Genomic DNA, 12,624 nt, shown 5'->3' on the forward strand with positions numbered 1-12,624 from the left:
GATAAGAGCCAGACAACAATGAAACATCTGCTCTGACAACCACAAGCAGTTCTGCAGAATCTCAAAGGACGTTATTGTTTTTCTATTCCTTTCGGTTACTCACTGATCAAGAGGAACAAATGCTAGAAGAATAATAGCTTCTTTTTGTAATCTATTGTTATTCATTATTCTTTTCCGTTTTAGTTTTAGATTCATAAATGCTTAATTGATTTTATTTCTTGCACACTACTCAATTTTGCATCATCACAAAAATAAATGTGTTTTTTTTGTTCGTTTTTTTTGTTTTAGTTTTAGTTATTTTAGAACATCAAGTTAAAGTAAATGAAGATGAGAAATATTGACTTGTCATCTAGCTGAAATAAAATAAGTTTAAGTTTATTAAACTATTTATATAAGTTTATTATATTTTACTTTATTTTAAGGTGTGTGTATATATGTATATACTCACACACACACACACACACACACACACACACACACATATATATATATAGGCTATATATAAATGCACAATGAAATCAGGCACATTTATTCTGAGTAGAGTAAGTATATTAAGCCAATTTTGACTTTGTGTTGATGGGTACGGGGGCAAAACCCCAGCGTCCTGTGACATATAATAGCTTCACTCTCTCCCGTTAATCTGCAGAACATCGACATTCAAAACTTCTCATCCAGCTGGAGTGACGGCATGGCATTCTGCGCCCTAGTCCACTCTTTCTTCCCTACAGAGTTTGATTACAACGTCCTGTCCCCTGCCGAGCGCAAACATAACTTCGAGCTGGCATTCAGCACTGCAGAGTAAGTCACTGGAATGGAGGCGACTCTGTTCACCCTTTAGACAAGGGCATTGAGATGTCGACACTTCATCTCCTTTATCTCTTAAAGTTGAGTAGTTTGTCTGGTAATACTTTATTTTAATGCGTCCTTGTACCACATGTTACATGTATTTACTATAGTAATACTATAAATTAGGCATAATTACATGCAACTAGCCCTAAACCAAAGCCTAATCCTACCCTAACCCTATAGTACATGTAGTTAATTACTATTACTCAGTACTAAAATTTACAATCACACTGTAGCGGGGACACATTAAAATAAAGTGTAACCGTTTGTCTTAGTGTCATCCCTTTATCATACTGAAAAGATGACTGAAATACACTACTGTTCAAAAGTTTGGGGTCAGTAAGATTTTTTTTTTTTTTTTAAAGAAATTAATACTTTAAGTATGCAAGGATGCATAAGATTGAACTATGGCCCCATCCACACTACTGCGTTTTCGTTTAGAAACGGAGACCTTTTGCTACGTTTGCACCTCCCGTCCAGACTAAAACGGCAAAAACGAAGACCTAAAACGGAGAAGTTTAGAAACGCTGCCGACCCCGTTTTGCGTTTTGAATCTCAGGAGGGCGTTTGTGAAGACGGGTCAAAACGGAGGACTTTAGAAACGATGACGCAGAGGCTCACGCTCGGCTCTATGATTGGGTGTAATCAGTCATGGAGTATACTATACACAGGTAATATTCAGTACCAGTAAACTCCACCCGCTGGAACAGTTTCTTACAGTAAGAAGTAACAGCGTCTCAGGCGCGGCAACCGCGTGCATGCTAGAAATAGAACCGATCGACGCCTATTTTTCATGCGACACGCTAGCGTGTTGGAAGCGTTTCCAAGCAAAATAGAATAGGAAAAGATGTTTATATGTCATTTTGACACAAATACATATTAATAAATGACATTTTGATGTTTGAAAGTCTCTAGGTTTACACCGGCACGCGCATGCCCAGTGTTGGTGAATGGTCACGTGATCCGCGTTTTCAGTCGTTTTAATGTGGACGGAGATCAATTATATTATATGCAGCTAAAACGCTGGTGTGGACGGAGATCGTATTCGTTTTAATTCTCCGTTTCTAAACGAAAACGCAGTAGTGTGGACGGAGCCTAAGTGACACTAAAGACATTTGTAATGTTACAAAATATTTATTTCAAAATAAATGCTGTTCTTTTGAACTTTCTATTCATCAAAGATTCCTGATTAAAAAAAGGATCACGGTTTAAATTGTAATAACATTTTACAATATTACTGTTTTACTGGATTTTGATACAATAAATGCAGCCTTTTCAAAAACATTAAAAAATGTAATTGACCCCCAAACTGTAAAAAAAAAGTGTGCATTTTTTTGCAGGGTATTAAATGGAAATTCTGTCACCATGTTTCAAAAACATAATGAATGTCAAAAAAAGGTTGCATATAAGCAAAAAGATAATCCATATAGATCATGCGCTATATTCAGTCTTAGTCACTATGAAAAGAGCTCTGTGAAGATTCTTTCAAAATCTCCTTTTATGTTCAATGAAAAAATAACACAAGTTTGGAACATATTCATTTTCATTTAAAAGCGCCAATAAGGTATTAAAAGTCTTTAAATAGGAATGGACCAGACAGATGAGATGTGAACTTGATGTGACCCGACCTTACGACCTGAACAGAATGATTCCACAATGCAAGTTGACGCAAATCATCTGCAGTTGTGCTACACATCACCTCACAGTACGGCACAAAAGATAATGTTACTTAGTTTCCGATGCGTCTGAGTCTAGGGTGTCCGTAACCGGCACTTTAAACCAGTAAAGCAATGCATGCCAACAAATCCCAGTTGAGCTCAGAGGAACCTCCCCTTTCCCTCAACCGGCTACTTGACAGCCCTGCTGCAGCATGACATCATTCTCCCAGTGTCCCAATTCCCACATCCTGAAATATTTACTTAGACCTAAAACTGCACTATTAACGTCATCTGAACATATGTATTACAGTTATCATAAACTGAAATAGTCAACAGACATGGAGAATGAATAGAAGCAGTCATACACGTCCACCCGTTAAATCTGTGTCTCTCTATTTCCAGGAAGAAAGCTGGCTGCGATAGGCTTATTGAAGTGGAGGACATGATGGTGATGGGCAGAAAGCCAGACCCCATGTGTGTCTTTACTTACGTCCAGTCACTATATAACCACTTGCGCAAGTTTGAGTGAGATCTTGGCCCCTTCAGCCCCAGCTGAACACTCTGCACTGCCCTCTGCTGGACAAGAACTGAACTCTGATATAGATACTATGGTTTGGGGTTACTAAATGTCCGTGGGAACCCACACCATTTCAAGCATGACGCTTTTACGGTTGCATTTTTAGTCAAGAAAAGGTCATCGACTATTAATACAGACCCTTGAGACATGGCTTTTGTGTATGGCAGGCTCTTTTTAGAAATTGCGGCCTCTGATTGATTACAAAACAGCTTGGTTACGCTAACTGCATTATGGAGCCATTTTATAGACTGCAAAGATAGAGACAGAAATGTATTAGTGGATTTCATATTTACTAATGAAAGAAATAGAATGTACAGGAAATAAGGTACAATATATGTTCTCAGATAGATCAGCACATTTTTTAAAATAAGTTTTGTCTTTTTTTTTCAAATTTTCAGAGAGGGTTGTCTTTTATACTGTGTCTGTAGCTCAAATACACAGGTGCATGTGCAGCACGTACAGTACACAACATACAGTAAGCACTGGATCAACGTTATAACAGGAAATGCTGTAAACCTGGTTAAACAGTGAGCATCACCAGGGAGCGTGATATATTAAATGTTTTTTTCTTTTCTTTTCTTTTCTTTTGAACGCTTTTGACTCAACTTTAGCTTTTTGGATGTTTTTTATTATTATTTTCTTGTAAAAAAAGAAAAAGAAAAAAAAGATGACATTTTCCCACACTATGTCTTGTGAGTCAATAACAATTACAATAAACATCAAAGCACAAATCATTAACATCCATGTCTCTAATGACTGAAACAAGAAATGACACTCCTGTACAAGACAGTCCAATAAATACTAAGATGACAGATGTGGAAAACAAGACAACAATATGATCATAATTTACCTTCCGGTGTTTTGAAGTGGTTTCCAAAAAAACTGATTGATTCTAATCTTGTACATTTTAATTCAAAGGCAAAATCCTTTTACTATACGTTAGATCAAGACTTTGTTAAACACGGTTAGGATTTGGAGGAAGAATAAAAAAACAACAACTGTAAGCTGTCCGGAAAGAATGACACAAAACATATGGAAATATTGGATGATGTTAGTTGATATTAGGGCTCTCCAAGGTCTCCCTCCATAGTCCGGACGAGAACATAAAGCTCAGCAAGACCGACAACAGATGCTGCGATCACTGCAGCTAACACTCTCTACAAGGAAAAACACGCATGTAACCATTAATGTTTAGTTCCAAAACACCTTATTGTTTTACAGTGCATTGATTGGTGTGAATGCAGTGTGCACTTACTGCTGCCGTCTCTGTGAAGAGATACTGGCTGCCCAGATACGAACAAGCAAATGCCGCAACTACAGTTACCAGGAAGTTGAATACAGTAACAACAACCGCCTTCACAGAACGTACTGCAGAAGACAAAATGACAAGATGAAAATCATAACAGGGAGACATTAAAAATGAGAAGAGAAAGGGGAACATCCTCCTTACCTTCTCTTCCAAAGTCTGCGAAGTTTCCATGATTATTCATTTCCTTTTGAGTAAAACAGCATATTAATAAATATGACAGTATTTTCAAAAACTATAGAGCACGTGTTTGTTATAAAGACTAAAAGAGAGTTCACCTGTGGATTTACATTCCTTGTTATTCTCTTATATTCTTCATTGGCAAGCTTTGCTTTAATCTTTTCTAGGCGGGCCACCAGCTGGGGGTTCTGTTGGGTTGAAATTAATCGTTATTTATTTTTTGATGATCATGCTTCAAACACAACTTGAAACAGTGAATCTCACTTACCCTTGGAGGTTTGATGACTTCTGGAAGATGAAGTGCGCTGTCCTCGAACAGCTCATGAAGATACACTGGATGTCCTACAAAAACATCAAACTCAACTTCTAATGTGCAATAAGAAGCTTCACAAAATGTTCCATAACATGTGTACGTTTCTTACCATTTTCTTGAAGAAGCTTGCTTAGTTTTCTCACAGTCTTGAATGGAATGATGGACTGATCTGTCAGAGCATTCAACTCTTCCTTCAGCTCTTCTGATATGGCAGATTCTCTCTCCAGTAAATCCCTCGCCTTCTCCCGAAATCTCTCTCCGATTTTAAACGAAGAAGCCATGATAACAAAAATGTCTGCTGAAGTTCAGTACACGTTCACTTACTTTTAGTAGTTTATATCAGTGATAAATCTGGGTTGTGAGGACACTAAATAGAAAAGTAGCGTAAAGCAAAAAGAGAACTTCCTTATTTACCCTATCAAAAGGCTCAAAACTAAAACTGCAATCACAAATTATATAAAGTAAAAACAGAAAATATTCCCAACAGAACTAAACTATAATGTTACACCCATATACTAGTTATATTTTATCTTAAATTGAGCATGTTTTCTGCTCTCATCCCTGCGTATCAGCTGATTTCTTCTTCTTCAGCGTGTTTATTGGCTGGTTGCAAAGCAACTAAATAATCGCACACCGCCACCTACTGGCCTTTTGGTTTGAGGCGCATGACTGGATAAAACAATGAAAAACATTGACAAATAAATTTGTCTATATTGTCGTTAAGGTGAGACGTATCCTCTTTTTTAAAATTAGTTATTAAGTGAATTGCTCATTTATTTATGTTGTTTAATATTTGTATTGAATTTGTATTTCATTGTCTGACAAAAGACAGAACAAATTCAACATACACTCATAACTACAGTAATATAAATAAAAGAAAACACACAGCCTGGGGCTGAAAAGAAATACGTTGAAAGATTCGCATATATAGATAAAGTCTTATTGGCTTTCTTGTTATCTGAATGAAGAATACCGGTATATTAAAAAACAACGGTTTGGTTTTAATATATTTATGTATATGATATTTAGCGAAAATTAAGTGGGGTCATTAAATATAGTCAAATCTTTCTGAAATTTCCTTACATGAGTTCAATGCCAAAATAATAAATGAAAGAATCTTTCGGCAAAAAAAAAAAAAAAAAGGATTACAAAAGGAACCGAAAAGACCTTTATGTAGTATCGACGTCTTCCGGTCGCAATGCCTTATGGGAAATTGTGTGCTACTTTTTACTGTACAATATTGCAATAAAAGGGTAAACACGTAATTAAATGTTATTTAACTTTTACTTCTCAATATTCCCGAATTTCACGCGCTTAAAATGTGAGTTTTGGGTTTAAAGTGTAAGATATAACCTGTGTCCGTGTGTTCATGTGCAGATAGCTAAAGGAAGATGGCAGCGTGTGCAATACGTCGGGGCTTATTGTCCACCGCTAGTAAATATAACCAGCACAAATGCACTCACAGAATATTGAGTGCATTAGACTTCAGCAGCGGATTAGATCAGAAAAAACCCCAGCCATTGTGTTCAGCTTGCGGGTTGACCAGTTTTCAACAGAAGAGGTTCATGTCATCACGGTAAGAGCTAACGTTAGTTAAGCGAACGAACGTCCTACCATGTCCTCCTGTTACATAACTTCGCAGAGTTGTAGTTTCAGCAAACTATTTTGACAGCAAATACCTTTAAAATGTATCTGTGAAAAGCATTCATATTCAATAAGAATTTAATATCAGCTGTCACGTGTATAATATGAGCTGTTACTGTAGTTTGAATGATTCACATGCTTGCATACCTGTAATACCACTTCCATATTGTTTCAGTGCACTTTATTTTTTACCGAGTGTGTGGACAACCGAATTCTGGAATCGAATGTGTTGATTACAGTACTTTTGAGTTGATTTTAAAATGCCATTGGAAAGGACAGATACCAATACACTCAATTGAGGCCTAAAAGAATGACATACCTCAGCCTTGCTTTCAAGCCCCCCATAGTCTGGGCCTGAGCCAGCAGACAGTAAACAAGTCCTATTTCTGTTCACGTCCGTTTGTTTAGTGCACCATAAAACTTTAAGATTCAGTCTGGTCTGTCTCCAAATATTTCTCCATTTTTAATATGTTGCACAATATTCAACCTTGCTGGCTGGGATGTTGAATTCAATTATGTCATTCATCATCCTAGCTATGCAGTAGTACAATCTACGTTCTTTAATGATTGTTTCTTTGGTAGAAACAGGCCTGAGGGTAAAATACTGGAACCTGTCGGAATATTTGAAGCTCTGAAGCAGCATGGCAAATATGAAACGGGCCAGGTCAGTGATCATTTCTATTGCGAAATCCCTTGATTCTGATTGCTCAGATGCAGTAATTTTAATTCTTAACATTCACAGCTTTTCCTGCACAGTGTTTTTGGGTATAGAGGAATCGTGTTATTCCCCTGGCACGCTCGTCTTTACGACAGAGATGTAAGTCCTGCTGTGGCTGACAGGTATGTAGTTGAGGATCTGTTGGATTTATACCTGATTATATTCTTATGTTTGTATTTCTGCTCGATGATCCTCCTGTTTGTCCTTTGCCTTTTCAGTAAGCCAGACTCTGTGGGCCATGGGTCTAAAGAGGTGAAGGGCAAAATGCATACGTACTACCAAGTCCTCATAGACACCAGAGACTGCCCTCACATAGTAAGTGGCATCAAAATACATATGTAAACAGTAAGTTGATGTAGTGTGGCCCTAATAAATTTTCGGACACTTTAAACCACGCTTTAAAATCATCAAATGTATTTTTAGAACTTTGTTCTTTGCTGTTAAACAAGTTTGGAGTTGGTTATAATTTTTTAAAAATGTTTCTTATGCTCACCAAGGCTGCATTTATTTGATCAAAAATAGAATAATATTGTGAAATATTAGTACAATTTGAAATAACTGATTTCTATTTATTAGATTTTAAAATGTAATTTATTCCTTTGATAGGAAAGCTGAATTTTCAGCATCATTACTCATTATTCAGTGTCACATGATCCTTCAGAGATCATTCTAATATGCCGATTCGGTGCTCAAGACACTTTACACAGTTTATCCATGTTGAAAATGTTTTTACTGTCACTTTTAATACATTTTAATGCATACATGACGAATAAAAGCATTATTGACTCCAAACTTTTGAACAGTAGTATACATTGAAGCATTTTATTATTAAATAAGCAATGCATTCGTGTTTGTCTTTGATGAATGATATTAGTGCAATAATGAGGTTATTGTCAACTTTTGCTACTTTGTTTTTGTCACTATTAGTCTCAGCGGTCTCAGACTGAAGCAGTCACATTTCTGGCAAATCATGATGATAGTAGAGCCCTGTATGCAATTCCAGGTAAACTTAAATATTCAACTATCCTTAAAAGTTAAGTTTGCTGATTTTCAACTAGCTTTGTATTGTTACAATGTCGGTAGTAACTGTAAATGAACAGTGTTTGTACTCTTTCTCTGCACGGTTTATTTGTCAGCTAAAGTCTTTTGACAACTCTAGGGCTTTTGTGAAAATGACAGGACGCCATGTCGTAATTACCGTAACAATTCTGAACTGTAAAAAGCCTTTATGTGCTTGTAAAATTTGTAATTGCAATGTGTAAACTCGTAATTTTCGGAGAGTTACGACTTGTACCATGTGGCCGCTGTACCACCTGACCACTGCAGGGTTAAGGTGTGCAGACCGATCGGTGTATGACATCCAAGTACCGCAAGAGCGATTCAAAAGCTTACAGAGCTTTATTTACGTAATTATGACATGGTGTGACCACCGCAGTACTTTGGCATTTTTGGCAAAGGGGGTGCTCGCAAGATTTACATAATTGTAAAAAATAATGATAATAAAGTTCTTCTGCCGCATAAAGTTTCATTTTGTCAGCGGTAAATCGCCCCTTTGAATTTAGGGGGCAGCATTTTTATGATCTGCCTGTTATTTGTCTCATTCTTTCCATTTGTTCTGTGTCTGCTAATGTCTTTCAGGTCTGGATTATGTGAGTCATGAAGATATCCTGCCTTACAACTCCACTGAGCAAGTCCCCATCCAGCATGAGCTGTTTGAACGCTTCCTCATGTTTAACCCCTCCAGAAGTAACTAGTCCTCTTTCAACAGAATTCAACTAATACTAGTTCTGATAAAGAAAGTTTCTGATGGATTGCGTTCATATTGTTATTTAGATCCTCCATTCACTGCGAGAGATACCCTACGGGCCTGGCAGGAGAAGAACCATCCCTGGCTGGAGCTCTCAGATGTGCACCGGGAAACCACAGAGAACATCCGTGTCACTGTTATCCCCTTCTACATGGGCATGAGGGTAAGAATGAAGGGTTACAATTGTCATTACAATTTCTTGTTGCAGGTTACATCTTATTAAATGTATAGATTAAGATATATTATACACTACCGTTCAAACGTTTGGGGTTGATCAGATGTTCTAATGTCTTTGAAAGAAGCCTCTAATGCTCACCAAGTCTGCATTTATTAGTTTAGATATACAGAATACAGTAAAAACGGTATTATGTGAAATATTATTACAATTAAAAGAACTATTTAAAAATGTAATTTATTCTTGTGATAGGAAAGCTATTTTCAGCAGCCATTTCTCCCATCTCCAGTCTTCAAGCATTGTAAAATGCTGATTTAGTGCTAAAGAAACATTACTTATTATTAGTAATGTTGAAAACAGCTGCTTAATATTTTTGTGTAAACCATGATACAATATTTTAGAATCCTTTGAATAGAAAGTAAAAAAAAACATGTATGTATATATTAGAGATGCACTGATGTATCGGCCAATAATCGCGGCCGATAAAAGAAATAATTTTCACTATGGGCCATTGGCCGATTGTTTAAAAACAGCCGATGATCAGGGCCGATTGAATTTAGGGCAAGTTAACACGACAATAACGCATTAACAGTTAAAAAATAGCGATGTTAAAAGCAGGCTCTGTTTGACCCTGTGAATCACCTGTAGTTCAAGCCTGGGTTGCCAGGTCTGCTGTTTTTCCCTACATCAAACATTATTTGTAGTGCGCCTCCCATCCAATAATCGCAAAGAGCTTTGTTCTTTGTAACTTGCAATAAGAAACAAAGTCTCTGCTTTCAAATTCTGTCCATTTTGTCACAAAATTCAAACAATAAATGGCGTTTTGATGCTCTTAAATGTGACGTGACAGATTGCTGTAGGGCCTCAGTTTAAGTGGCAGCGCGAGTCATCTCTTCCTCTTTAAGACAAGTCACAGCATGATAAAACATGCATTAATGTCAAGGTTTTTTGAAAGATAGAAATGAATCATGTCTCATGTAATATCTCCATCACTGTTTCAACCGCAGAAAGGAATTATCCAATGTTTGCATTTTGTTAGCTATAAAAAAAAAACAATAGAGAGGAGCTTATTTACTGTTAATAATATAACATTGGTGCATCTCTAGTGTGTATGTATATATGTGTAAATATATATATTTTGTTAATATATAAATATATAAATATATATATATATATGTATGTATGTATATATATATATATATATATATATAAATAAAATAAAATAAAATAGTGTATTTGTGTGTGTGTGTGCATTTTTAATTATGGTAGTGAAATGATTTTTCTTTGTGGTCTTGATTCAGATTTGTTTTTCTATGTCCACAGGAAGCTCAAAACTCTCATGTGTATTGGGTAGGCCAAATTACCTAATTATGCTTTTTGTAATAACTCAATAAAAGGGTTATTTATGGAATGGCCATTGGTGACCTGTTAGAGCTAATATGTTGATGTTTTCCTCAGTGGCGGTATTGTATCCGTCTGGAGAACCTGGGAAATGAGGTGGTTCAACTAAGGGAAAGACACTGGAGGATCTTCAGTCTCTCAGGGACTCTGGAAACAGTCCGTGGAAGAGGAGTGGTTGGCAAGGTGAGTTATTAGTCAGCAAAAGCACAAACCAGAATTAGATTATGGAAATATGATATGTTTTCTAAATCCAATCTGTCATTCATCTCACCAGGAGCCTGTTTTGTCAAGAGAACAGCCAGCGTTTCAGTACAGCAGTCACGTTTCACTTCAAGCACCCAGTGGACATATGTGGTAAGATTATCAACATTCTGTTACAACCTGTACCAGTGCACGCTTTATATTTTCTAAAATCATCTGTTAGATTGGATGGCTGAATGCTTGCATTTGAAGGCTTTCACATACTTTTGATCATGTGATGTATGAATTAATTTTTTCACAGTTATTTTGCCTTGCAGTAATAAAGTGTGAATATCATGTTTTATTTCCTTGTTTAGGGGAACGTTCTGTTTTGAAAGGACAGATGGCTCACACTTTGACGTGCGCATTCCACCCTTTTCACTAGAAAGCAATAAGTATGACAAAGCTCCCCCTACTGGCTATCCCTTGTAATAAACCTGCACCTATAAGACTACCGTCACGGCTCAGCTCAGCATCCCTACAGGCTGTTCCCTTATCAGTGCTCCTTAAATATACAATGGGTTTTAGCAAAGCATCCTTCAGTCTCTGACTGCAGCACTGGAAATGAGTAGCAACCACATATCTTTAAAAGGAAAAAGGCAGAGCAAGATAAACTGAGGAGTTGATCTTATTAAATGGAATGATGCAAGTGCACCTCGAAAGGCCGTATTGAGAGAATTTGATTGTGATTTATTTTTTCTTCTATTTATTTGGAATGGCTGTGCTCATCAATTGAATAAGCTTATTAGCGTTAACCCAGCGTATTGTCAATTTATATCTTAAGTTCAAACCCCTCTTATACTTAATTCCTTACTTATATTCTGGAGAAGACTGTCAGTGTACATTGAATGCTTTCTCCAAATGCATATTGTCTAATTAATGACTTGATGCAAAGATTATTCTTAGGTCATGCCGAAGTCAGCCAGTGAAATGTGGTTTGACTAAGAAAGCCTAGTGGGTTAAAACTGTATTAGAGATCATCATCTTGAAACCAACCTTTGATCATATATTTGGTTTAGACTACTGGATGATGAACTGTTTTACTGGTTACTGTAAATATGTTTGTAAAAGCATAAATAAAATGACATTTCCAATTTCCTGTTTTTTATTAAAATTGATGTGGTTCCACAATAGCAGCTGACATTCTCTACAGAGAAGATACTTAAAGGGATAGTGCACCCAAAAATGAAATTACTGTCATTTACTCACCCTTATGTTGTTTCAAACCTGTATGCATTTCTTTGTTCTGTTGAACACAAAATATATTTTGAAGAATGACGGTAGCCATTGATTTCCACAGTATTTTTTTTTAAATACTATAGTAAATGACCGTGTTTTCATTTTTGAGTGAACTATCTCTTTAAAAGAGGATCGATGAGGTAATGATGTCATCTCAATTACTTATCTATAATAATTTATATTTGTCTTATAGTCCTATGTGCAATATTTAGCTTAAATATTATTCCATGCTTCTTTTGTAAGTGTTAGTTTTATTTTCAATACCAAATTTTCTTCGTAAGAACAAAAAAAGTGCAGCAGATGATATGCCATGTGTTAAACACCAGATGTCACTAAAGAAAGGCCAACTATGACCGCAGTGAACAAGTCAATGATATAAAATAACTTGAGAATCTATGCCTACGCATATACGGGGATATTTTAAAGTTTAAAGTGCTGAAGTGCGTCTTAGTGCAGACATGGAGCAGTCCCAGTTGCGACCATATTCTCCACTTGGTTAACTGTACCATGGCAGTGGTAC

General features: G+C 36.4%; 3 protein-coding genes across 7 annotated transcripts in view; 2 read left to right on the forward strand and 1 right to left on the reverse strand.

Moving 5' to 3' along the window:
- The window catches only part of smtnl (smoothelin, like), a 36,450-nt gene extending 32,550 nt beyond the window's left edge, over nt 1-3,900 (forward strand). For both annotated transcript variants that reach the window (XM_084419741.1, XM_084419742.1), the window contains 2 exons: nt 647-798; nt 2,907-3,900. In XM_084419741.1, coding sequence (XP_084275867.1) covers nt 647-798; nt 2,907-3,033 — 279 coding nt within the window. In that variant the 3' untranslated portion in view covers nt 3,034-3,900. The remainder of the gene's footprint in view (nt 1-646; nt 799-2,906) is intronic.
- On the reverse strand, nt 3,675-5,496 carry vma12 (vacuolar ATPase assembly factor VMA12). The gene is made up of 6 exons (XM_084419744.1): nt 4,990-5,496; nt 4,836-4,909; nt 4,666-4,755; nt 4,532-4,574; nt 4,337-4,449; nt 3,675-4,238 (listed from the first exon to the last, which is right to left on the reverse strand). The coding sequence occupies exons 1-6, from the start codon at nt 5,159-5,161 to the stop codon at nt 4,143-4,145; spliced, it is 588 nt and encodes a 195-aa protein (XP_084275870.1). The 5' UTR covers nt 5,162-5,496; the 3' UTR covers nt 3,675-4,142.
- A 547-nt stretch (nt 5,497-6,043) lies between these two features.
- poldip2 (polymerase (DNA-directed), delta interacting protein 2) lies at nt 6,044-11,959 on the forward strand. 4 transcript variants are annotated; one of them, XM_084419745.1, is made up of 12 exons: nt 6,044-6,133; nt 6,258-6,456; nt 7,107-7,188; nt 7,267-7,364; nt 7,461-7,557; nt 8,170-8,245; nt 8,881-8,988; nt 9,076-9,212; nt 10,548-10,574; nt 10,683-10,808; nt 10,900-10,979; nt 11,183-11,959. In XM_084419745.1, the coding sequence occupies exons 2-12, from the start codon at nt 6,272-6,274 to the stop codon at nt 11,295-11,297; spliced, it is 1,131 nt and encodes a 376-aa protein (XP_084275871.1). In that variant the 5' UTR covers nt 6,044-6,133; nt 6,258-6,271; the 3' UTR covers nt 11,298-11,959. The 4 variants fall into 4 exon arrangements, with proteins under 4 accessions (XP_084275871.1, XP_084275873.1, XP_084275872.1 ...); XM_084419747.1 differs by having other exon boundaries at nt 7,113-7,188; XM_084419746.1 differs by lacking the exon at nt 6,044-6,133 and having other exon boundaries at nt 6,163-6,456.
- Nucleotides 11,960-12,624: the final 665 nt, after the last annotated feature.

Source organism: Rutilus rutilus, assembly GCF_951802725.1.
Source record: "Rutilus rutilus genome assembly, chromosome: 9".
Classification (NCBI taxonomy): Eukaryota; Metazoa; Chordata; class Actinopteri; order Cypriniformes; family Leuciscidae; genus Rutilus; species Rutilus rutilus.

What these genes read in the sequence shown, in the direction of transcription:
- vma12 (XM_084419744.1), bottom strand. Translation starts at nt 5,161, where the DNA reads ATGGCTTCTTCGTTTAAAATCGGAGAGAGATTTCGGGAGAAGGCGAGG. An exon ending in CAAGCTTCTTCAAGAAAATG is followed by an intron (nt 4,910 to 4,989) that starts GTAAGAAACGTA and finishes ATGTTTTTGTAG; the next exon opens with GACATCCAGTGTATCTTCAT. An exon ending in TCTTCACAGAGACGGCAGCA is followed by an intron (nt 4,239 to 4,336) that starts GTAAGTGCACAC and finishes TTTTCCTTGTAG; the next exon opens with AGAGTGTTAGCTGCAGTGAT.
- poldip2 (XM_084419745.1), top strand. Translation starts at nt 6,272, where the DNA reads ATGGCAGCGTGTGCAATACGTCGGGGCTTATTGTCCACCGCTAGTAAA. An exon ending in AAGAGGTTCATGTCATCACG is followed by an intron (nt 6,457 to 7,106) that starts GTAAGAGCTAAC and finishes TTTCTTTGGTAG; the next exon opens with AAACAGGCCTGAGGGTAAAA. An exon ending in AAAACTCTCATGTGTATTGG is followed by an intron (nt 10,575 to 10,682) that starts GTAGGCCAAATT and finishes TGTTTTCCTCAG; the next exon opens with TGGCGGTATTGTATCCGTCT.